This window comes from Pelecanus crispus, chromosome 4 (genome assembly GCF_030463565.1).
Source record: "Pelecanus crispus isolate bPelCri1 chromosome 4, bPelCri1.pri, whole genome shotgun sequence".
Lineage (NCBI taxonomy): Eukaryota > Metazoa > Chordata > Aves > Pelecaniformes > Pelecanidae > Pelecanus > Pelecanus crispus.
In genome coordinates, this window is record NC_134646.1 from 30,236,652 (window position 1) to 30,260,490 (window position 23,839).

At 40.4% G+C, this 23,839-nt stretch overlaps 2 protein-coding genes across 2 annotated transcripts in view; both read left to right on the plus strand.

Moving 5' to 3' along the window:
• Nucleotides 1-3,381: 3,381 nt before the first annotated feature.
• LOC104025373 (radial spoke head protein 4 homolog A) lies at nucleotides 3,382-10,343 on the plus strand. The gene is made up of 6 exons (XM_009485537.2): nucleotides 3,382-3,650; nucleotides 4,164-4,395; nucleotides 6,024-6,776; nucleotides 8,519-8,657; nucleotides 9,495-9,612; nucleotides 10,100-10,343. The coding sequence occupies exons 1-6, from the start codon at nucleotides 3,382-3,384 to the stop codon at nucleotides 10,341-10,343; spliced, it is 1,755 nt and encodes a 584-aa protein (XP_009483812.2).
• Nucleotides 10,344-11,129: 786 nt separating this feature from the next.
• Nucleotides 11,130-23,839, plus strand: part of CENPE (centromere protein E) — a 39,807-nt gene continuing 27,097 nt past the window's right edge. Inside the window, exons 1-15 of the mRNA XM_075709307.1 lie at nucleotides 11,130-11,185; nucleotides 11,532-11,623; nucleotides 13,092-13,181; nucleotides 13,260-13,378; nucleotides 14,961-15,080; nucleotides 16,045-16,126; nucleotides 16,319-16,386; nucleotides 16,465-16,536; nucleotides 18,152-18,203; nucleotides 19,015-19,102; nucleotides 19,305-19,431; nucleotides 20,096-20,215; nucleotides 21,554-21,712; nucleotides 22,076-22,220; nucleotides 23,558-23,652. Of these exons, the coding sequence (XP_075565422.1) occupies nucleotides 11,130-11,185; nucleotides 11,532-11,623; nucleotides 13,092-13,181; nucleotides 13,260-13,378; nucleotides 14,961-15,080; nucleotides 16,045-16,126; nucleotides 16,319-16,386; nucleotides 16,465-16,536; nucleotides 18,152-18,203; nucleotides 19,015-19,102; nucleotides 19,305-19,431; nucleotides 20,096-20,215; nucleotides 21,554-21,712; nucleotides 22,076-22,220; nucleotides 23,558-23,652 (1,485 nt within the window). The remainder of the gene's footprint in view (nucleotides 11,186-11,531; nucleotides 11,624-13,091; nucleotides 13,182-13,259; nucleotides 13,379-14,960; nucleotides 15,081-16,044; nucleotides 16,127-16,318; nucleotides 16,387-16,464; nucleotides 16,537-18,151; nucleotides 18,204-19,014; nucleotides 19,103-19,304; nucleotides 19,432-20,095; nucleotides 20,216-21,553; nucleotides 21,713-22,075; nucleotides 22,221-23,557; nucleotides 23,653-23,839) is intronic.

Genomic DNA, 23,839 nt, shown 5'->3' on the forward strand with positions numbered 1-23,839 from the left:
TGTTCAAAATTCACCGGTGAAACCATATAGAAATGCAACAGGTGTCCAGTTCTACATGCAACATTTTATACCATCTTTGGATCTCCACTTGGAAATTGGCAACAGGCAAAGAGTTCAGGGTTTTGGGTTTTTTTTCTTTTTTTTTTTTAATTAAAAAAAAGGGGGGGGGGCTGCTGAAAAACAGACTTCAAGTGATAAGACAAGAGCCCATTGCTACCTGGCCACAGCAGAGACAATACAAACCATTAACATACCTCGTTCGGAAAGAGAAAACATTAATACTTTAGTTACTGTTCAGCTAATTAATCCATTTTACTGACAGTGTTCAGAGTAAGAATCTGCAGCAATACTGCATATATCCATTTCCTGCTTTTCTTTATCAACAAGAGATCATCACAACACCTTGCTGAAACATCCTTCTGCACTGAGGTACTTTTTGCCCTGAGCCATTGTACGTTTTACATGCATCCTAACTTATAAGTTCCATAAAACCTCCTAGCCATTTCAGAGTCCCTGCAAAGGCAGAGAGGAACATTACTACAAAATATAGGTGCCCCTAGTTTTCTCTCTTTGCTGAACAAGACTGAAAAGATAATGCAGTTGCCCTTTCTTGAGCAGCTGCTTCACAGAACATCACATGTAAAAGATAACTTAATTCCATACGTTTACAGAAATTAAACAAATCAAGTTTTTTTCTCCAAATACGAAACGTGAATATCAAATAAAAAGGAATTCACAAGTAATTTGCAAGTACTGTACCGCCCTCTGCAGCCAATGTGTAAGTTCTGCAAATACATCTGCAAACCGAACTTGTGCACATTCTTTGCAAAAATCAGTAGGTCAATAATAAATCCTCTACAAGTTGAAACCCAGCAGAAGTAACATTTTTATGATATTGTCTTACTTGTTGGAATCATAGGAACACAATACAGAAACTTTTTAATTTTTCATAAAAATGCTCTGCCTATTAAAGGATGTGGAAACATATGTTTTGCTGCTGTTTCAGAATGGGTCAGATTCCTCAATGATACCTCAAGCATTCACAATCTTGGAACTTGACAGAAATTTGCAATGCCCCATCTGAGAATTTTTTCTGGTTACTTCTAATAAATACCCAAAATAAAGTGCATTTTTTTTAAAGTTACATTAACCAATCCATCAATGACAGAGAAGTATCTTTTAGAGTTCAGGTATTGCACTACTTTATTTAAAACAATTTACAACCTTAATAGGGCATTTTGCTGAGATCTCTACAGCACCGATTTCTTCACATGGATACCCTAAGACAGTATTACTTTCCCTGTTGAATTGCTAGAGAACACTTGACAGTTACCCTTGGGCAAGCTATAGATATTTGCTAAAATGCAACTCCCTAAAAGGCCTTTTTTAAAAAAAAAAAAAAAAAAAAAACACACCTCACCTGCTCTATATATTTGTTTTGCAACCTCCTTGTTGAATACTAGGTGCATGTTTAACTTTTAACAGTAAAAGTTCTTCACGGACTTAATTATGAGCAATTAAGGAGACAATTCACATGGGCAGATTTTACATACACAATGAGGCCTCTAGATATTAACATAACTTTGAATATCTGTTCAAGTAGATAGCACTGCAGCACATAATATCTGATGGGACTACAAAAGCATACAGCACTACGCTACTGTATTTCTGTAAAACAAATCTCAACTAACTAAATTAATAGAAGGTAGCAGGTTCTTCCTCTGTAATGTGACATTTGTCCTTCTCATTTTAGTGTTTGAATACTGTTGCAAACGGAAGTTACTCACATTATGGCCAGCGGTCTCCTTAACACTGATAGCATCACATGACAAAACTGTTTTCTATCAGAACACCTTCATTCCAACTTCATTTACATCTGCTTTTTTCCTTGGATCAGTGAATACAATTTTCAAAAGTAATTATCAGATTTTTACAATCTTTTTCTCCTAAAAGAAAAAAACTTTGTACCTTATGGCAACAGTGTAATGTATCACCACTAAAATGCAGAAGGTTAAACTGCATTTTCTACTGCACGCAATGAAGGCAAGTGAACGTCACTTATTTCTTTTTAAAACAAAGTTCAGCTTTTGAAGACCCGTTCTTCTCTCAGGAGACGTCTGAAAGTTTCTTGTACCACAAACTTTCAACACGGAGCACTAACAGCACTTCATGGTTTGTGGGCCGTGGCGAAAGGAAACAAGCAGGGCTTGAGAACCCCTCTAGACAAAGAAGTAACAGCTCGGGCAGCTTGCTGGGGTTTCCCACCCAGCAAACGCACCCCGGCTGTGGGAAGCGAGCCCCGCCGGAGCGCCCCAGCCCCCTGACGGCGGTTCCCCTGGGGCCCGCCCACAGGGACAGCCCCCTCGGGCCGCCGCTGCGTCTCCCACCCGGCCCTGAGGGGAGCTGGCGGGCACGGCGGCCCCCTCGGGAACCGTGTCGTCCGCCCAGCCACCGGGCTACGGGAGGCACCGGGGCGCAGCAGCTCCGACGGCCGCCCCGCCACCGAGCGGCTCCCCCAACGGTTTCAACCGCCGGCCTCGGCGCGCGGGGCTCCGCCAACGGTTCCCCTCGGCCCCGGCTGCAGCGGGCGCAGGTCAGTGCGCCGGGACGAGCCGACACCACCCCTTCCCGAGCGCGGGGAGAAACGGGGCGGCAGTGCCGAGTCCCGACAGAAAACCCGCCGCAGGCCCACCCCTTCCGGCACCGGGCGGCCCAAGCAACGGCGGCCGGTTTACCTTGGCGACGCCCCGCCCCGCCCCGCCCCGCGGCGCGGGCGGCAGGCGTTGCTGCGCGACGAGCGGAGCCGACGGCGGCTGAGGGGCGGCTCGGTGCCCCCGGCCCGGCCCGCAACTCCCGGGCCAGGCCATGGCCGAGCCTCCCGGGGAGCCCCCGCTCCAGGCTGTCCCGCGGGAAGAGCAGGAGCGAGGCCCCAGGGAGCACTCGTGGCCCGGACACAGCCCCGACCGGCCCGAGCCGTACGCTTCCCGCCCGCCTCAGCGAGGCCCCGAGCGGCCGCCTTTTGAGGGCTTTGAGCCTGAACGAGACCCTTATCAGCCTCAGCAGTCCGAACCGGGACCAGCTTCCTATGAATACCAGGGGGTAAGGCGAGGGTCTGATCAGCCACAAGGCCTGGGAAACAGCATTTATCAGCCGCCTGCGCTCGACCAAGACCCCTACCAAGCACAAGACCAAAGAGGAAGCGTCGGCGAGACTCATGCACCAGGACAAGCACCGTATCACTCACAGACCCCAATTCAACACCGCTACCAGCCACGGGGAGCAGAACAAGCCTCTTACAGGCCACAGGTGCCAGAAATAAACATCAGCCAGAGATACGCGCTGGGACAAGACTCTTATCAGGCACAGGAGGCAAGGCAAAGCATGTATCAGTCATATGCACTAGGAATAGACCTTTACCAAACACAAGAACCAAAAAGTGCCTATCAGACAGATGCAGTAGGACAAGATCCCTATCAAGCCTACGGACGTGGCCATGGCCCCTATCAGCCACATGAACCAGGTTACGGTCTCTATCAGCCAGGATACAGTCCATATGATGATCAGATACCTGATCCCAAATCCCGAATGCTGGCAATTCAGAATGCAAAAGCCTATTTACTCAAGAGCAGCACAACATCTGGCCTGAACTTGTAAGTCTGAAAAAGGGACACAATTGAAAGGGGTAGGAAGTATGAGTGGAGAGAAAAGTAGTGTTGGTAAAAGGGCAAAGGGTTATGTTAAGAAAGGGAGGGGTACCAGGGAGGTATATATAGAATGGGACAATATGTTATAAATGCAATAGTTCATCGCTATGTGATACTTGTGTGTGTCCAACATCTTTCAGAATCAAAATTCCTAAGGGAATTTATAGAGTTCAAAGGGAAATTTATTTGATTAACAGCAAGTTTAAATTCAGCTTCCGCTCCTGAGACAGGTGCAGTATATACCAAAAATGGAAGATGGGACTACTCCTAAGTATATTATAATCAGGCTAGTTTCAAGTCTATTTTCCCATAATCCCCTTTCCCATGATCCCCTTTCATCTAACTATTCCAACAATTTCTCCAAAGCTCCAGGTGATTAGCTTCTACTTTTCATATTAAAAACATAATATTCTAAGCCTGTTGTACAGTAGGCAAATAATGTTTACATTTATATGACAGATATGATCATCTTGCTAATATGCTAACAAAGATCCTGGATGAACAGCCCGCAAATGCAGTAGACATAATTGAGAATATCAGTAAGGATGTGAAGTGGGCTCGGTTTCAGAAAAAAATGGACACTCTTCGAGATGAACATGAGATGCTTCCAACATTTGAAGCTGCAGAAAAGTGTAAAGCTTTGTTCCTCAAGGCAAATGGAGAAGGAGATGAAGAACTGGAAGAAGAGATAGTGAGTTATTATCAGAGAAAAATAGGTATCATATATACTAGGCAATGGGTGGGAGGATAGCGGGAAGGGAAAGGAGGGAGGGAGGAATTTGTTATCTCCCTTGTAGTGTTACCTCTCACGACTGTATAAATAATTGCAGCCACAGTACCATGTACTCTCTTCATAGCTGAATTTGGTCCCATGTCTAGTTGTGAAGAAGAAAACCCATCTGGTTACTTAGTTGGAAGTTTTTCCTGTAGCAAATCTAATATCCTGAGCCTTTAAAATCATAGATGTTCTAGACATGATGAACAGAAAGTAAAGTTTACAGTATCTCCCATATGCCAGTTCAACATGGAATATTGCATCCAAAATTATTTTCTTTATCTAAAAGTGACATTTCTTTACGTAAGTGACCATAATTCTGGACATCAGTCTGAGAATATTGTGCACAGCTGCTACTGTAAAATAAAGAATGGAGAATTTTGTGATCCTTCCAGCTCCAGCTGTGCTTCCAGTCTGTCCTCCAACTGAAAAAAAATATGGTTGTAATGAAGAACTACTAGAATTGAAAGGCCATTTCTTAAAACAGGGGATTTTTCCATATTCAGTTGCTTATATGCAGAAGCATTTGTACCCAATCAAAAATTAAGAGAATTCTTACACTAACCAAGGAAAACTAATCAACAAGATGTTGATTTTCATATGAAGTTACTAGTATATATTCAAATGAATTGCCATTGCAGAATACAAATACTAACAACAGAAGAGATAGTCTTTCATCTTTTCCATAGCCTATTACTTATTTTACAGTAACAGTATACGATGGTAAAACTGGAGAAAAAGTAGGGTATTTCAGAAGGGATTTTGAATTTTTCATATTCCTGTCTAACTTGCTTTGATATAAGAAATCTAGAAGGGCCAAAGAAGTTCCATACAAAACTAGCACTGCTTCTTCCAAATTCCCTACCCTGCCATGTACAACTTCTAATATCTTTGTCTGTGTGATATAATCACCTACCCCCATGAAATGAGAGGAGGGTGATAAAGCAAATGGAAATACTTAATGAAATCTTCATGATTGGCCTATTTCTGCTTCCACTGAAGCCAGCTGGAGTCTTATTATGGACTTCAATAAGAGCAGGGGCCAGTATTGTAAAAAATGCAGGGAGCTTTATGCCAAGGTATTCAAAAGAACAACATTCACTCCAGAGAAATATTGCTGGTCTGGTGTCTAAATATATAAAACATGTATTGTATTTTCCCCAAATGCATCTGCCACAAACACAAGGAAAGAGAGTGACACGGTTTATGGGCATCAAGACCTCTTACACAGCTGACATGCCCTAGCAGTGAAGTCCTTTGCAGATCCCGTGTAAGAATTCTGACTTTCCTTATTCTGCAGTAATTAAAAGTGAGTTTGAATTTTGAAATCGTGTATTCTACAAACTGCAGTTCATCTATGTTCTCTTCTTTCCCTTAAAATGGCACTTTAAATTTTTCTAAATGATAGTGGAAGATGTAGTGAATGAATGTCTGCAAAGCACTTTGAGACAATGAGTGGCACGGTAGGAAAGTGGATAATGTTTAATTTTTCAAATAGATAATTATACCATTCTTCAGCTCTAACTCTGGATCTTCTTTCCTAGGGAGAGACCCCTCTACCTAATGTGATGGAAACAGCCTTTTATTTTGAACAGGCTGGAATTGGCTTGAGCAAAGATGAATCCTATCACATATTCCTTGCCCTTAAAAAACTAATTAGCGTTCAGCCAATCCAGACCTGTCGCTTCTGGGGCAAAATTTTGGGCCTGGAGATGAACTATATTATAGCTGAAGTACAGTACCATGAGGGGGAAGAGGAGGAGGAAACAGAAGAGGAAGAAGTTATTGAGGAAGAAGGAAAAGGGATGGGTGAGGAAGACGAAGATGAGAAGAAGGAAAAAGAAGATGAACCACCAAAGTCCACCTATAAGCCCCCACCTGTCATCCCAAGAGAAGAAAATGGGACTGGGGCTAATAAATATGCCTACTTTGTCTGTAATGAGCCAGGCAAACCCTGGGTGAAGTTGCCTCCAGTGACGCCAGCCCAGATTGTCTGTGCCAGGAAAATCAAGAAGTTCTTCACTGGTAGGCTGGATGCTCCTGTTGTCAGCTTTCCTCCTTTCCCTGGAAATGAGGCCAATTACCTGCGTGCACAGATAGCTCGGATCTCAGCAGGAACCCAGATCTCTCCCATTGGATTTTACCAGTTTGCAGAGGAAGAAGGAGATGAAGAGGAGGAGGGGGGAGCAGGGAGAGATACATATGAAGAAAACCCCGATTTTCAGCCCCTTCCTGCAGCTGAAATGGTGGATTCTCTCTCCGCATGGGTACACCATGGACAGAGTATTCTAAAGCAGGTATGCTCTGGCATAGCTCCCACAGGCCTGGGATACCATTCACATTGTAGTATTCATAGGGTTTCAGAATGTAAATCAAACTCCTCACCTGCACATTTGAACTATTCACCAGGAGTAGTATTGGACTGAAATATTTTTCTACAGAAAATATATTTGATATAGTACATAATAGATAAATATGTTGCACATATTTACATATAGCATATATTTTTGTATATTTTATAGATACATATATTTAGGAACGTTCTAGGTTTAGTACTTTTTTCAGTGGTGTGTTCTTGAGATCGAAACCTATCTTTAGCTAACAGTATGGAGTAAGGCCTTCATAGATAACAATAATTTCTGGTTATCTTCTGTGTTAGGTTTTCTCTTTTGAAGTCCTTACTTGACAAAAATGTTTTAAATTCTCTTTTCTTGGGTAGGATGCTAAAATGCAGATAGCTTATGATTGTACGCTAAATGGAACTTATTTGATGTTTTCTTCTGGTTTATTTTTTGTTGCTTACTTTCTGCTGTGAAGCATGCAAATGAAAAAGCTTAAAAGCTTGTGATACCAGAGTAGTGCTGGGAAGAGGTATTACTAATTTTATGATCATTGCTGGATGACTCGCTGGCCAGTCTACCAATTCAAGTATGCTAGTGTAAAATAATGGCAAATGGTAGGAAATAAGGTTTAAAATTATTACCAGCAAAACAGTAGTTGTAAAAATAAAATCTATATGCATTAGAACCTCAAGAACGTTTTGTTATGTTCCTCTGACTGGTAGCTAAATAACAAGTCAGACTTTAAAAGGAAGGTGCAAAGCCCGTAAGTTAAGCCTCTTAGTTTGCAGTAACTGGTAATCTAGGAAGGATATAAGACAAACTGGCAAGGAACTAAAGACTACAAGATAACAAAAAGCTGATGAGAGAGGTATAAGGTTATTCTGAAGTAGTAAGCAGGGATGAGGGACAAATGAGGGATATAGGAATCACTCTGCCAAGAGGATACAATATTCTGCCAACAATATACCAATTTGTCCTGGTTTCAGCTGGGATAGAGTTAATTTTCTTCCTAGTAGCAGGCATAGTGCTGTGTTTTGGATTTAGTATGAGAAGAATGCTGATAACACACTGATGTTTTAGTTGTTGCTAAGTAGTGCTTATGCTAGTCAAGGACTTTTCAGCTTCCCATGCTCTGCCAGATGCACAAGAAACTGGGAGGGGGCACAGTCCGAATAGTTGATTCAAACTGACCAAAGGGCTATTCCATACCATATGACATCATGCTCGGGGGCGGGGGGGGGGGAGGGGTTGGCTGGGGAGCAGCAATCGCTGCTCAGGAACTGTCTGGGTATCGGTCGGCGGGTGGTGAGCAATTGCATGTGCATCACTTGCTTTGTATGTTGTTGTTATTAGTATTATTATCATCATCATCATCATCATCATTATATTGTTATTATTATAATTACTATTTCACTTTATTTCAATTATTAAACTGTTCTTATCTCAACCCAGGAGTTTTTCTCACTCTTACTCCTCCGATTCTCTCCCCCATCCCATCAGGGTAGGGGGAGTGAGCAAGCAGCTGCGTGGTACTTAGTTGCTGGCTGGGGCTAAACCATGACACGAATATAGAATATATATTTTTCTTTTCTTCCCCCTCTCCCTTAACTGTGTGTGCTGAAGCCAGTTGTTTTAACTGGCTTGCATTCTTTCAGTGATTGTTACATGTATTTATTATTTTTCCATATCTATTACAGGGTCGCTGTGTTTGGTTTAATCCTTTTCAAAAATCAGAGGAAGAAGAAGAAGATGAAGAGGAGGAGAAAGCAGAGGAGCCAGATGAAGTACAGCAAGAAACAGGACCTCCTCTTCTCACTCCGCTTTCTGAAGATGAAGGTATTTGTCATGGAATATGAAGTTTTTGATAGAGAGCCACTAGGAATGTTGACATTTAGGTAGTAAATACTTGAAGTTATAGGTCTCTGATGCTTCATGGAGCAATAGTTTGCCCCTGTAGGGTAAGCACATTCTTTTACAAAATTGATCAAAAGCAAAATGGTTAACAGTATTGATGTTAAAACTGAAATAGTTGGGTTTACTAGTTAACAATCTTGTTGAATACAAAGGGAAAAAATACCTCAGCTTTGTCAGGCTACTGCAAGTTCAAGACAGCTCACTACATGAAATACATTCAGCTATTTTTCCGTCATCTTTCTAGTCCAAAAAAAAGTGTGGGTGCATATGTAAATAAATAAATACATATACGTAGACACATGCATAGATATACAAATAAGAACTTAGATCCTGTAGCATATTACTGCAGCAAATCATGGGAATATGGGAACCTGAATATTAGATTACATCAATAGTAAATTATTTTCCTACTCTCCATTCTCTCCATTCATCAAGGCAAAATATAACAATATAATTTATCCATAAGTGATAAGCAGTCCTTGACAAAAGAAACAGTGGTGAGTACTACTGAGTTTCAGGAGCATGATCTTTTCTGTAAGTGGCTCTACTAGCATTCTTGTGCTACCTACCCATACATCCAAGCCACCTGTTTGAATACAGCGCCTACATTTACTGTTTCTGACTTCTGGCTCTTCTAGCATGCGACTTTTTCTAACCCTTGCTTGAGTTCTGTGAAAGTCTTGTAGCTCAGTCTTAAATATTTTGTAGAGGCTCGTAAGTCAATTTATTCATAGACTGTGTGTGTTTGGCTGCCTCCAGGAATTCAGAACATCCCTGCTTGGACAGCTCAGTGTTCTACGAACCTGATCCCGCAGTACGCCGTGGCAATCCTCCAGTCTAACCGATGGCCCGGAGCATATGCCTTTGCATCTGGCAAGTGAGTAGCTAGTTGGCATGGTTACAACACAGACTGTATATGCTGAACACAGATACCAGTCTAATGAAGTCAAAGTTGTTTTATTATTAATTCAGGGACTGAATTCTAACTATTCCGGAGACTGATGGAGAAGGGCACTTAAATGTGCACAGCAACAGTAAATACGTATTTACGACTGAAAATGAATAACCATTGGAAAGGCTAATATAAAGTTAATGGATGTAAATGTCCAGTTAGTATTTGGGCACAGTGCTTGATTTAAAACCTATATTCTTGAGTCTGTGGTACATTTTAGAAAAACAGCTACTTTCTGTGGTTCTAATATTCATTCATTTCCACTACATGTGGTACTGTCTTTTAAATACTTCTGTACAAGGTATCTGCACCACAGCGACTTTTGGCACAGCAGAGTAAGGAAGCCTGACAATATCTACACTGATGTTTTGTTGGGGGGGAGAATGGGTGATCTTTCACTTTTCTTTCTCAGGAAATTTGATAACATCTACCTTGGCTGGGGTCACAAATACAGTCCAGAGAACCATGGTCCTGCGCTGCCTCCACCAGTGCAAGCTGAATACCCCAGCGGGCCAGAAATCACGGAGGCGAGAGACCCCACGCTGGAAGAGGAACTGGCTTTCAAGGCTGCGAGGGAAGAAGCCTTAGCTGCAGCTGAGGAAGGCGAAGATGAGGAAGATGTTGCTGAGGATGATGAAGAGGAGGATGATGATTAAACTACAGGGGGCAACATTTTTAACGTTTAAACATGAATAGTATTTTCATAGTCATTAATTAGTTGACCTTAAAAGAAATGCAATTGGAGCACCCCCCTTTTCTGATTTCCGCAGGCCCTTCTTTGCAGCTCCCTTCCCCGCCTTCCCTGTCCCCCAAGCCCACCCGTGCTGCCGTGAGGACTGCGTTACAATGACGTAGCCTTTTTTTAGAAGAGTAGGCAAAGACAGCCTGCGTCCACGTCCTAAAATAATACTGCTTTGAACTTAACTACCCTCCACCGAACGTTGTTCTCCTAACCCGCACTTCAATACCTATATAAATTTTACTTTAAAAACCCCCATAATTACATAATGATGTCACTTTTATGTGCGAAAGCATGCCATTCAAACTCAGCAGACAGCTTATCAAGCTCCCGGCCGAGAGCACCGTGACGGCACTGCCGACGGCGCCCCTCCCGCGGCGGGCCGCTGCCTCCCGCCGGCCCGGCCGGCACCACCGCGGGACTCCCCGCAGACAGGGGCGCGGCGCGGCACCGCTCGCGGGCTGTGCAGCCACCGATCCCTCGCTACGCCGTCCCCGCCCGCCCGCCCCCCCCGTCGGCCGTTGGCGAGTGGTACGCTCCGCCGTAGCGTCTGCCCTGCGCGGGCCAATAGGAAGCGGCCTCGGGAGAAGTTCAAACGCTGGTGGCGGTTGGGTCGCTGCGTTGCTCGCCTGGGTGCGGGCGGGCGAGAGAGCGGTGAGCGGCTTCCCTGGCACAGGTGGCCTCGTGCCCAGCGGCCGTGGGGATGGCGGACGAGGGAGCCGTGACGGTCTGTGTACGTGTGCGGCCGCTCATCGCCAGGTGAGGCTCCGTGCGGGCGGGCGGGAGGGCCGCACCCGAGCCCCCGGCCTAGGGGAGGCTGCAGTGCTGCCCGCGGCCTCGGGGTCCCTTACGTTCCGTGGGTGTTCCTGTGCCCCCCCCCCCCCCCTCCGTTCAGCTGGGCCCCCGGGAGCGCCGCTACCGCCCTACGAGGGGTGCGAGGCCGGGGCATAAAAGCGGCGTCCGTCGCCGTGGGGGAAAGAGAGAGCCGGAACAAATGGGGCTGGCGAGGGCCTGGGGGAGAGAGGTGGTCTCAGTAAGGGGCTAGATCTGCGTGCAGGGGCAGAGTCCTAACCTGGTAAAGTTAACAGAGTCTCTCTTCTTTTAGAGAAAATGCTCTAGAAGATAAAGTATCACTCCACTGGAAAAGTGAAAATAATACTATTTCTGAAGTGAATGGTGCAAAAGTATTCAGTTATGGTAAGAATATGAAAGTGATTATTTTGATGCTTACATGGACCTTTGTTACTGTACTAGAATGTATGCTAACATTCATGACCTTAGCTTTTTGCAAGGTCCCTGAACTCTTTTTTCCAACTTCAGAATTTTGAAGGGATGCCATTGGGGCATGCAGGATTTTGGTTTTAGTCAGTACCAGGAATGTGCTTTTGAAGTCAGCTTCCTAATGGATATTGCTTTCTCTGTTCTGGTTCATGTTGTAGAGTGGTTCTGGAACATGAACTGGACTCTTTTCATATTAATTCCAGTTACAAGAGGACTAGACTAGGGCTAGTCCTGAGCATTTAGGGAGAAAGGGGTGGGGGAACCCAAAACTGAAAAGCGCTTCATGTGGATGTGTTGTGGTTTAACCCCAGCTGGTAACTAAGCCCCACAGAGCCGCTTGCTCGCTCCCTCCTAGTGGGATGGGGGAGAGAATTGGAAGAGTACAAGTGAGAAAACTCGTGGGTTGGCATAAAGCCAGGTTAATAGGTAAAGCAAAAGCAGTGCATGTGAGCAAAGCAAAACAAGGAATTCATTCACTGCTGCCCATTGGCAGGCAGGTGTTCAGCCATCTCCAGGAAAGCCGGGCCTCATCACATGTAATGGTTACTTGGGAAGACAAACACCATCACTCCAAACATCCCCTGCTTCCTTCTTCTTCCTCCAGCTTTATATGCTGAGCGTGACATCACATGTCATGCAATATCCCTTTGGTCAGTTGGGGTCAGCTGTCCCAGCTGTTTCCCCGCCCAGCTTCTTGTGCACCCTCAGCCTGCTCGCTGGTGGGGTGGGGTGAGGAGCAGAAAAGGCCTTGACTCTGTGTAAGCACTGCTCAGCAGTAACTAAAACATCCCTGTGTTATCAACACTGTTTCCAGCACAAATCCAAAACATAGCACTATACCAGCTACTGTGAAGAAAACTAACTTTATCCCAGCCAAAACCAGCATGGGATGTTAGATCCTCATAACTAACTGCCTCACTTTGAGGATCTTCTTAGTGATCCTCTCTACTTGTTAATATGAATGTAGCCACTACAAAGATTTTTCCCAAATTATAGATTCAATAAAAGCATGCCCCAAGCTAGGAGTTTAACAAGTAGCCTGCCTTGTCAGGCTTGCAATCCTCAGATAAACTAGCCATGGTTTTAGTTACAAAAAAAAAAAAAAAAAAAAAAAAAAAACCACCAAAAAAACCTGTTAGTTTTTTTGACTTGTCTGTTCATTGTATCTTTCTTGGTTCTGGGTTTAATGCTTCTTTTTTTTTAAAAAAAAAAAAAATGTCTGCATTAGTAGTGTCACAGTTACATTTTATATTTGAATTATCCTACAAACAATCTGATGCCTATTTATTGGATTTGAAGTCAGCAATACTGAATAAGATGACAGCTTGTTTTTGACTTGCAATACAATGGATTTACATGCTTTATTTTATTTTTTTTTTTTAAGATCGTGTCTTTCATTCAAGTGACAACACTCAGCAGTTATATGAAGGTGTAGCTGTTCCAATTATACAGTCAGCTGTGCAAGGTTATAATGGTAAGTTTTAAAACTGCATTTAAATCCTGTTTGTAATGTATTTCATAAGTAATTAGTAATATTTAACCATCTTTCTAGGCACAATTTTTGCTTATGGACAGACTGCTTCAGGGAAGACATACACAATGATGGGAAATGAAGATTCTGTGGGCATTATCCCTAAGGCAATTCAACATGTTTTCAAAATTATTTGTGAGGTGAGCAATTCCATTAAATTGAAGTGACTGAAAGGACTACTAATATTTGTGATTGTTACAGAAAAATTACAGATTGTTACAGAAAAATTAATTTTCATGTCAAGGAGCTTATGAAGGGAATTGCTCTCTACAACTACCTGAAAGGAGGTTGTAGCGAGGTGGGTGTTGGTCTCTTCTCCCAAGTAGTTAGTGATAGGACGAGAGGAAATGGGCTCAAGCTGTGTCAGGGGAGGTTTAGATTGGATATTAGGAGAAATTTCTTCACAGAAAGGGTAGTCAAGCATTGGAACAGGCTACCCAGAGAGGTGGTGGAGTCACCATCCCTGGAAGTGTTCAAAAAAACGTGTAGACATGGCATTTTGGGATGTGGTTTAGTAGGCATGGTGGTGTTGGGTTGATGGTTGGACTGATGATTTTAGAGGTCCTTTCCAACCTTAATGATTTCTAGTTTTACTTTCATTAAAAAAAAATCCAGCCACCAAGCCAGGAAACATGAAGTTAATCATTACCCTTAATTGGTTTAGTGGTGGACTTGTTAGTGTTAGGCTAATGGTTGGACTGGATGATCTTAAAGGTCTTTTCCAACCTAAACGATTGTATGATTCTATCAAATGAATTTATATTGGACTGTATATTGCAGTTGCTTTGCCAGCCTTGCACAGATGAGTGAGTTAAAAAAAAAAAAATAGGACTTTGTTAGTTGGAATCAAATCAGAACAAAACAGAGGGGGGGTTGTTAAATTTGCAAATATATGAAACCTAGATTACAAGTATAAGTAGATGCTTACTTGTGGTATATAAGGTAATGTGATGTTTTCTGTTCTTTATTCTGCTATTTTAAAACTTTAAAAAAACCCAGTGTTAAAGACTTTCAGTGGGAAGAATATGACACTAAGTTTACTTATTTCAGGCTTTCAAAAGAATCGTAGGCTAATTGCTCAATGCTAATAGGAAGTAAGGAGAAGGTGTAAGTTAAAACAGTGATTTCCAAAATACCATCTGCAGAGCACTTGCTTCTGCCTTGAGGACTTCAGATAATTGTTATCAGTATGTGAAATGGTCACTGCTCCTTTGAGGAGGTGCAGAGTACGTTAAAAGTAACTAAAGACAAGAGAACTTTCCATGGTGCTGTAGTCCTCGAGTCCATCGTGCAGCCTTTCCTCACCCCAGTATTCTCTACCGGGGAGGCAGGAGAAGCACCAGCAATGTAAATCTAAGCAAGCAAGGAAAGGAGGCCAGGTACACAGAAAGAGCCTAAGCAGAAGGAAATTAGATATGGAAAGGGCATTTAAGTGGGGTGACAATTGTCATGCTTCTGTAGGGCAGTTATCTTCTATAATTTATTAAAGGTGATATGCCATTAATGAGGCTGGAAAGAGGTGGGATGGAAGAAAAATTATTCCATATTGGTAGATGCTAATGTGCAAAGAGGATGGGGGCAATAAAATATGTGGAACAATATCCAAACATATACCTTTGAGTTCAGAATACTTGCATTAAAAGGTGTTCATTGATTAGTCCGTTACTTTTTGTTTTCTCTCTCTCTTTTTCCTTTTTTTTTTTTTTGTTCTTTGAACATTAGATTCCAGATAGAGAATTCTTGCTAAGGGTTTCTTACATGGAAATCTACAATGAAACCATTACAGATTTGCTTTGTGATATCAGGAAAAAGAAGCCTCTGGGAATTCGTGAGGATGTTAATGTAAGTGGATGTTATGCAGTGTAAGTATTGAATCTGCTTGGAGTAAAAGAAGTTTAAAAAAAAAAAAAGCAGCCTTCAAAGGCATCTAGTTGAAAACTTTTCTGTGTCAAATTGTGTAATTGTTATCTTCAGAATTACCAGAAGGACACTTGATGTAGTAGAATAACAGTGAAGTTTGGCTTGCTGTTGCTAGTTTATTTTTATAAGTGTCTGTAGATGTAGATTTAATCCCTTAAGTTTTCCAGGATAGTATATTTCATTTAACTTTGACAGTGAATACCTGGGAGTTGTCTAGCTAATAAAACTTCTACAAACATGGTATTAAGCCTCCAGCTCAAGGTGTTAGAAGTCTTCAACAGATACACAGTTACTTTAATACCATCTTCAGATCATCTACAAAGTAGATAAACTTTTCTTCTACTGGAACCATCGACTAGAACTATTCAGGAAGATGATCAGTAGGGAAAAATAAATATGTTAATGTCATCTTCAGTTTCTTTACATTAAGTTTTATAGCAAATAATAGAAATTGGTGCTTTGGTTTTTTGGAGGTTGGTTGGGTTTTTTTTTTTTCCTTTCAATGCCCTAAATGATCAATGCTTTTGCAACCTGGAAAGAAGGTAGACTTACCAGTTGTATGGTTATGGCCTTACAATGTTTACTGAGAAATATGCTCCTGGATTCCCTCAGAAAATGTCCAGAAGTGTATTTCCCTTACCAGTCTTATTTTTAGGAAACTTTCTAGATCTCTGTTTGATTCTTGTGCCTTTACGCTACAGTTCTGATAAAGATCTAAACTTTCCCCATTCCTTGTGTTCAGAGTGAAAAGACATTCAACTGATGTTGCTTCCTTCTTAAAAGGAAGCAAGCTGGAATAAATACCATAATTGCTGGTAATGCTAACTTAATGTATTGAAGCGAGTTTTAGAGTTCAGTAAAATTTATTACTGTTTTTGTTCTTAAGAGGAATACGTATGTAGAAGATCTGATTGAAGAGGTGGTGGTTGCTCCAGAACAAGTTATGGAATGGATCAGAAAAGGAGAAAGTAAGTTGTTTAGCCAGTGGCAGCTGCTATCTTCAAAAAGCATTGATGAATCGGATATATCTAGAATCACAGGGTATCTCTTAGATTGTGTTCAGAAATCAATGTTTTTCAGATAGTTTTAAAACTGTACTTTTTGTTTATCTCCAGTTTATCAGAATATAAGCAAAGTATTCTAATATTGCTTTTTGACAGAAAATCGCCATTATGGAGAAACAAAAATGAATGAACACAGCAGCCGTTCTCACACTATCTTCAGAATGGTAAAAACTGTTTCACTATTAGGAGGGGTTTTATTATTTTTGAAGTGACAAAAACTTTATTGCACCCTCTTCTTCTAGATCATTGAAAGCAGAGAACGAAGTGACCCTGCAAATGCAAACTGTGATGGAGCAGTGATGGTATCCCACTTGGTAAGCTGTACTCCAATAAGTTATTAAATAGGCAATTAAGTAGAGAATTTACTGTTACTGTTTGTTTGAGAGAGGAATGGTACTTTATAATGACGTTACAAGCATGCTTTGTTGTTAACTTCTATCAGATGTTTCTTAGGCAGAAATCGTGTTTCTGATCATCTGTATAGAGGGAGACTCCTGGGGTGTTATCTAGAGGATATCTTCCCACCACAGGGACTTCTGACATGGGAATAATTCCTAGACAATTCATAGACTGGAGAGTGTTATGCCCTTCCCAAGAGCGTAAGGGACAACTATTGTCAGAGTGCTCTTGCGTTTTGTAAAACACAAAAGAGTCCCCTACTGACAAGTTCCTGACCCCTACACACAGTTCCTGACCACTGACAAGCCCAGTGAAATAAATTCTAAAGTGGGTAACCTTAAGGTTTGTCTTATCCTCAGATTTAGTTGCTGTTAAAAGAACATGTGGCCTACAGCTGCAATCGCCAGAAGATTAATTTTTTCAAAAGTAACCACACTTAGTACCTCTTTGGTGGATTACTAGTGTATGAAATATCCTAAGCTGGGGGGAGTACACTGCTGATCTCTAGGGGAGCGTTTTGGTTTCTGAAGCCTTTTCCTTGATTCTCAGAAAAGAATCCAAATAACTGGAGGAATGAAATCAATATGAAAGCATTCAAGCCTGCTAAAATCTGCATGAGGACTCTCATTCTGAATTGGGAATAGCATTAAGTCAATTGCATTGTGGAAAGAGGTTTCAGTTCTGGCTTCATGTGAGAAAGCTTTGGGGCCTGAATGTAAACATTGCTCATGCGGTATCTGAGCAAACTCCTGCCTGCTTTTTTTTTTTTTTTTTTTTCCCTTGCCATAGCTCATGGGATCTACTCTTCTTACACCACCCCCCACCCTCTGCCCTGTGTCTCTGTTCCAACTGACTTTATAGTAACCTCTACTAACAGGGGGGAGATAGAGGGGTTTTTTAGCCTTTTCTTGTCTGTTGCTGCTTGGTGGAGTTAGTACAGGATTTTACCCTTCTGAAACAGAAACCAATTAAAGTGAGGGCTACTGGCTCAGGCAAATCATTATGGGATGCTATAAAGTTCTAGTTGACTTTGAACCAGATTGAGTGAGGCTTTTCCTCTGGTATTTAATATCGTCCTTTCCTTATCCTCACAATGATGGGCCTACAGATGATTCGGGACGGGGTGCTAGATAATCTCATCTAGGCTCTTTCCCATGAAAGATTGGACCAGATGATCTGTGATTCTATGAAGCTTCATACATCTCAAATCTGTAGTTAACACTTCTGTATTGAGAAACTATGTTTATCTTTTTGTTACCGAGGGTAGGGGGAATTGCACGGCAAGCTGGAAATACTGTTCAGGGGGGTATTAATAGAGCTCATATAAACTTATTGCATGTCCTTATGTACCTTGAAAGTATTGGTTGGTATGTGTGTAGTAGCTATGGATTACTTCCAATAATGACAGACCTCTTGCTTTTTTCTAAGTGTAACTTTAGTTTATGAAATTTTTAGCAGAGGTTAGAATTAAGAGGATCTAAAACTAAATTGCCTCAGAACTAACCTGTGAAATATTTGATGAATTTGCAGAACTTGGTAGATCTGGCAGGCAGTGAAAGAGCTAGTCAAACAGGATCTGAAGGTGAGTGTCAAATGAGGCTCTCCTGATGGCCACTTCTGTTAATTAACCCTTATGAGAGACTATGATAGAAAGGAAATGATATGACTTATGTGCTATCGTGCTACTTATTGTTTAGAAATAATCTCTCTTCCCTTTGGTCAGGCAGTATCTACTCAGGAAAATACTGAAAATGCTGTAAAGTGCAAACAATTAGATAGTAATATGGCTTTTCTAGAATAGCAGGTCCAGTAACAGTCATGCACTGAACTAATAGACTGGAGATGAATCAGTAAAGATTCATCTGTAGTAAAGAAATCATTAGAAGCTTGTAGGGACTCATATGTAAAGCTGAAGAGTGAAAAGATGGCTTGCTCTTTAGCTGAGAGGAAGCTTGATTGTTAATAGTGACAGCATGAAGTGGCACAAAAATGCCTTTATCAAAAAGAAGTGATCTGAGAGGAACACAAGTTAACATTCCCTCTTAAAAGGAATAACTAACCCAAAAGTTTTATCTAAGGCTGGTTTGGTATACTTACACATGTAAATATGGGCACTTGCAAAATTTAAACAGGAAACAAAATTAAAGTTCTTACGGGCCCAGCTACTTACTTTGTAAAGATTATTGTTTATTTGTGATGCATTTCAGCTATTGTAAAGGATTCGATACTGGCTGCTGATGGGTCATAGAACGTTGTGGCAGTTGAGAATTAACTCTTGGATAATCCCTCTGAGCATAACATAACACAAAATCTTGACAGGTTGAAAAGGTATCTTAGTGTTGTTTTAAACTAAAAAAATTTAAAAAAAAAAAAAATTGCTCTCTGATACTTAGGTGTCCGACTGAAAGAAGGCTGCAATATAAACCGGAGCTTGTTCATTCTGGGTCAAGTTATCAAAAAACTTTGTGATGACCCCTCTGGGTAAGCACTTGTGTTTGTGTACCTGTTTTAAGAGAAGTCACTAATAAACTAAGAAATTAAAATCCTTGATATATAATCATATTTTATGTAGGTAACTATTTCAAATAACATATTACCTCTAGGAAAGATATTTACTGTGTTTTTTCTGTACAAAAATATGAATCCTTTCTTCATTTTTTTTTTTTCCTTCTCTCTTCATCAGCTTCATAAATTACAGAGACAGCAAGCTGACTCGAATTCTGCAGAACTCCCTTGGAGGAAATGCTAAGACGGTTATTATTTGTACAATTACTCCTGTTTCTTTTGATGAAACACTCAGTACTCTTCAGGTAAAACTTCTTGCCTGTTTTCAAGCATTATTCTGACTCATTCATTGTAGACAGGTTGCAGGAGTGGCAAATGTAATCTGCTGGATCTGTAGTCACTTGAATCTTCTAAATGTCCTCTGTGGACTTGGAACTTGAAATATTTGTTTTGTACACAGCATCTTTTCCCAGTTGTCGTCTTGTACTAGGTTGTCTAAGTAGAGCTTTCTGACAGTTGGAACAAAGCTCCTTCTTGCAGGAGTGCAGATCCTCTGTTTTCTCATTTACCTTTTCCAAACACAGTTAGAACTACAAGTCTTTGCTAACACAAGATGTTAGGTTCTACAGGAAAGGAGGGTAATTGAACTATTCATGAACTGTATTCTTTAGGTAGGATTGTCTTCCTTTTTAGTGGTCTCTTGAGCTTTTTAGTAAATAAAAAATAACCTGGTGTATTTTTGCTTAAATATTAGGCTTCATTTTTTAGGTATTAATATCAAGCAAAGAAAACCTTTTCAAAGCTTAGAAAACATGAAAAATAAGCAAATGTAAATATTTGTGTCCTTTATTATATGTTGCTCTTTATCTAATAAACTGTCACTTTAATTCTATTGGGATATGAAAGACAGAATAGGTCTTTTGATATATTTGTTCTCTAACTATTGCCCATGAGAGAATATTCTTCCAGTTTGCCAATACAGCCAAAAGAATGAAGAATACTCCAAAAGTCAATGAGGTACTTGATGATGATGCCCTCCTGAAGAGGTATCGCAAAGAAATTCTGGATTTGAAAAAGCAGCTGGAGGAAGTATGTAATAAACTTATTAAAATTAATCTATCCTTAGTACTGATAGCTATTTGGAAACACTCTGTTTTAAGCCAAAACCAGTTAAATTTGGAGGGGTAAATAAACTGTTTAAAGTGATATCTGTCACTTCTATTGAGAGAATAAAATTGAAAAGGTGATGTGAAGTTTAGAACGACTGATGATAGTCAACATATCTGTGTGAAAGCTAACACTGAATGAGATCAACTAACTGAATTGCTTTCTTTCTGTAGGTTAATGTATTGAAGAAATAGAAATTTGTCGTGCCTTATAGTACGCTTTAATATTGCCATAGATCAAAAAATAATTGACATTCAATAACTACTTACATTGCAATTAAAGATTCCAACTTAACTCCTATTTTTCCCCCTTAGTGATGTTTAACTTCAGTTTGATTGCAAGAATTTGCAACTGTGTAAGATCACTGGCAAAAGTTATCTCATGTATAGGCAGAAGATACATTTAGAAAATGAATAGTAACTTCCCACCAAACAGTGTCGTCCCTTATGTGTTCATCTTTCTCCAAAAATGTATGGAGTTGAGGAGCAATCTTGCAAGTCTTGTTAGAGTGTAAATCTAAAAAAGGATAAAGCACAGGAAAATCACATTTCTGAACATGCTGTTTTGGTGAATTAAATGACTAAAAGATGCTGCTTCTTTTTTTTCCAAATAAAAAAATAGCCATAGGAAAAGTTTAAGGAAAAATAACTGACCTCTTATTTTTAAAGAGAATTAATGTGCTGTATAAACTTGCACCTGAAAGTGTTTTCACCATCTCCTGAGATAGTGGGTAGTGAAGGAAGTACTTAATTAAGTACAGAAGAGTTTGTTGGAAAATCCCATGTGAACTTTGAATTACTCTAATGTATTGTAAGATTATGATAAAGTTGTCAAAAAAACCCTAGCAACTGTAATGCAGTTGCTTTACAACAATGAATTTTCAGTACTTAGAATTTTAAGAGACCACGTGCATTAGAGTAGCTTTCTGTTATTTGATGATTGAATTGTAGCTCTCAAAGGGCTTCAGGCTTCTGGCACCATGGGAAGGTCCTCTTAAGCTATGTTACACTTGAAAGAATGTTGGGGTGTTTTTGTCCCTAGAAAAATCTGAGGCTATTTTGGGGAGTTTTGACCCCTTTAAATACTAAGTCTACAGGTAAATTGTAGACTAAATTGTCAGTTTCATTGTTAAAGATGGCTCTTCAGACTTAAAAGAATATATGTGTGTAGTTGTTTTTAAATATCAGTAATTGTTTATCTTCTGTAGGAGTAGTTTGTGCTCTTAAAATGTCAGTTTGATTAATATTCTTTTTATGGAAGGTGTCTTCGAAGACTCAAATTCATGCAATGGAAAAAGACCAGTTGGCCCAGCTGTTGGAAGAGAAAAATTCTCTTCAAAAAGTACAGGAAGATAGGATACGAAACCTAACTGAGATGCTGGTGACTTCTGCCTCCTTTTCCTCAAAACAGAATCCTAAAGTAAGCACCCTGTTCTAGATCTTACTTAACTCTGAAATACTTTGCAAAAGGTAGTATTAAATATATAGGGTTATATTGACAATGAAGAATAAGTTTGATAGGCAATTTTCACATAATCTTTCTTATTTTTAAGGAGGTAACTTTTAAAATAACTTCTGAGTGAGTATTGATTCAGTGTTGCCTTGCAATGAACAGTTTGCAGAGACTTGCTTTCAAACTGTTATGCTGTAGTTTAATTTTGAAGAAACTGCAAAACACTGTCTAGCTAGCTGCTGCTACTGTTACAGAACTAGCCTAATGCAACATCTACTCTCTACTTAGTGCTTTGGTTGTATCATTCTTTCTGTAAATACTTTTTTAAAGGCCAAAAGAAGAAGAAGAGTTACTTGGGCTCCTGGTAAAATAAACCAGGCGAATGTGAGCTATTTTGAAGACTTTGAAAAACCAAGGCTGAGTGAAACAAAAAAAATGAAAATGTCTCTGTCGGCGCTACCAGATGTGGAGGATTGTAAGTGTTTTCAAAGCTGTTTTGCAGAGTTTCCTTATTTTTTCTTGAAATGAGAAATAATCCCTTTTTAATAAATCTAAGTTAAAAAGCAACTTAATCTGTTAACAATATGAAAGCTACATTTAGTTGGCACTATACTACTCAAATTGTGTTCCATGAACCAAGTTTTGAAAGAGTTACCCGTAGCCCATAAGGAAATTACATTTGTCTGCAAGCAAAGAATGTTGCCTGAAAGGGAAGTGGTTTTAGCACAATAATACTGGTATTTCTTGTGCTGGAAATAAGATTAATTTTATTTAAAAAGTGGGAGCATGAGTCTTACTATCGCAGGTGAAGTAATGTGTAGCAAATTCCTGTTGCATAACTCTGCAAGCATTACTTAGTTTCCCAAAGGGAGTAAGTTGACTCTCTGATAGCACAAATTTAAAAAAAAAAAACCCAACCAGCCAACCCCCCGCCAACAACCCAACAAAACTAAATGTCCCTGTACACACTTTCCAAGGAAATTACTTCCTTCCCCTCTGCCGCCCCCCCCCCCCCTCTACCCCCCACCAAAATCTGTATATTGAGCTTTTAATTTGTTAAAACCAAAGGTAAGTGCTGTGAGGTAAAAGGCAGGGTCTACAAATACTTCTGTCATGCAGCCTAGCCCCAACACCCCATTTTTTTTGTAAAAGTAGCCAAAGTTGTTCTTTAACACAGACTATCCATCCAAACTGTTTTTCCCCACAAAAAGGAGGGGGGTGAAGGGTGTGTGTGTGAAATTTCAAAATCTTCAACAAGAATAGAGAAGTCATTACTCAAAGATCAGACTGAGATACAGAGAAATTCAAGGCCTTATTAGAGGAGTGAGGGACAAAGCAAGTTGAACTGAAGACAAGAGAATAATTGGACGGTATAGTTGCTGAATTGCATCTTCCTGCAGCCTTATTACCTATCCTTCTGTCAAGCTTTTTTTGCTTGTGTGGATTGTCGGGGGGGTTTCTGTATGGGGGTAGTGCTTTTTTCTTTAAATCTTGAAGGATACTATTGAGTGGTTCTTTCCTTGACACTTAAACACTTTTCCTGGTTTGTAATTCAGTATACTTTCTGGATTTGGTGTAGTATTCATTAACTTGTGATAAAGCGGTCAGCATAAATGTAGGGACTGGACTTCAGTGTTGTTCCCTTTCATAAGAGAAAATTATGAGATTCAGAAGTCCTACTTGGCGTGCTACATCTTTGCCATTGAATGATTGTTTCCAATATGATAGAAATCTTTGATAAGAAAATAATTCTTGATGTCCAGTTTAAAATCTACTGCAACTCTGTATTTTTTAATACATCTTTCTTTTCAGCTATGTTAGAGAATTCTGAACATGACAACCAATATCTGATGGCTCCTGATCAAATTTCAGATGTAGAATGGACTGCTGGACCTAACATGAATTGGGTAACATCACAATCTATTTTGGTTGTGTAATGCACTCCATATACATCACATGCTTCTCAGTAAGATCAGCCTTTCTCTTCTGTAGAACACCAATATTCTTCTGTATGTCTAAAGAATTATTCTAACTGGTTAGAAAGTATGTATCTTGGTCATCTCTGAAGCTGTACGATGGTTCTATGATTCTGTG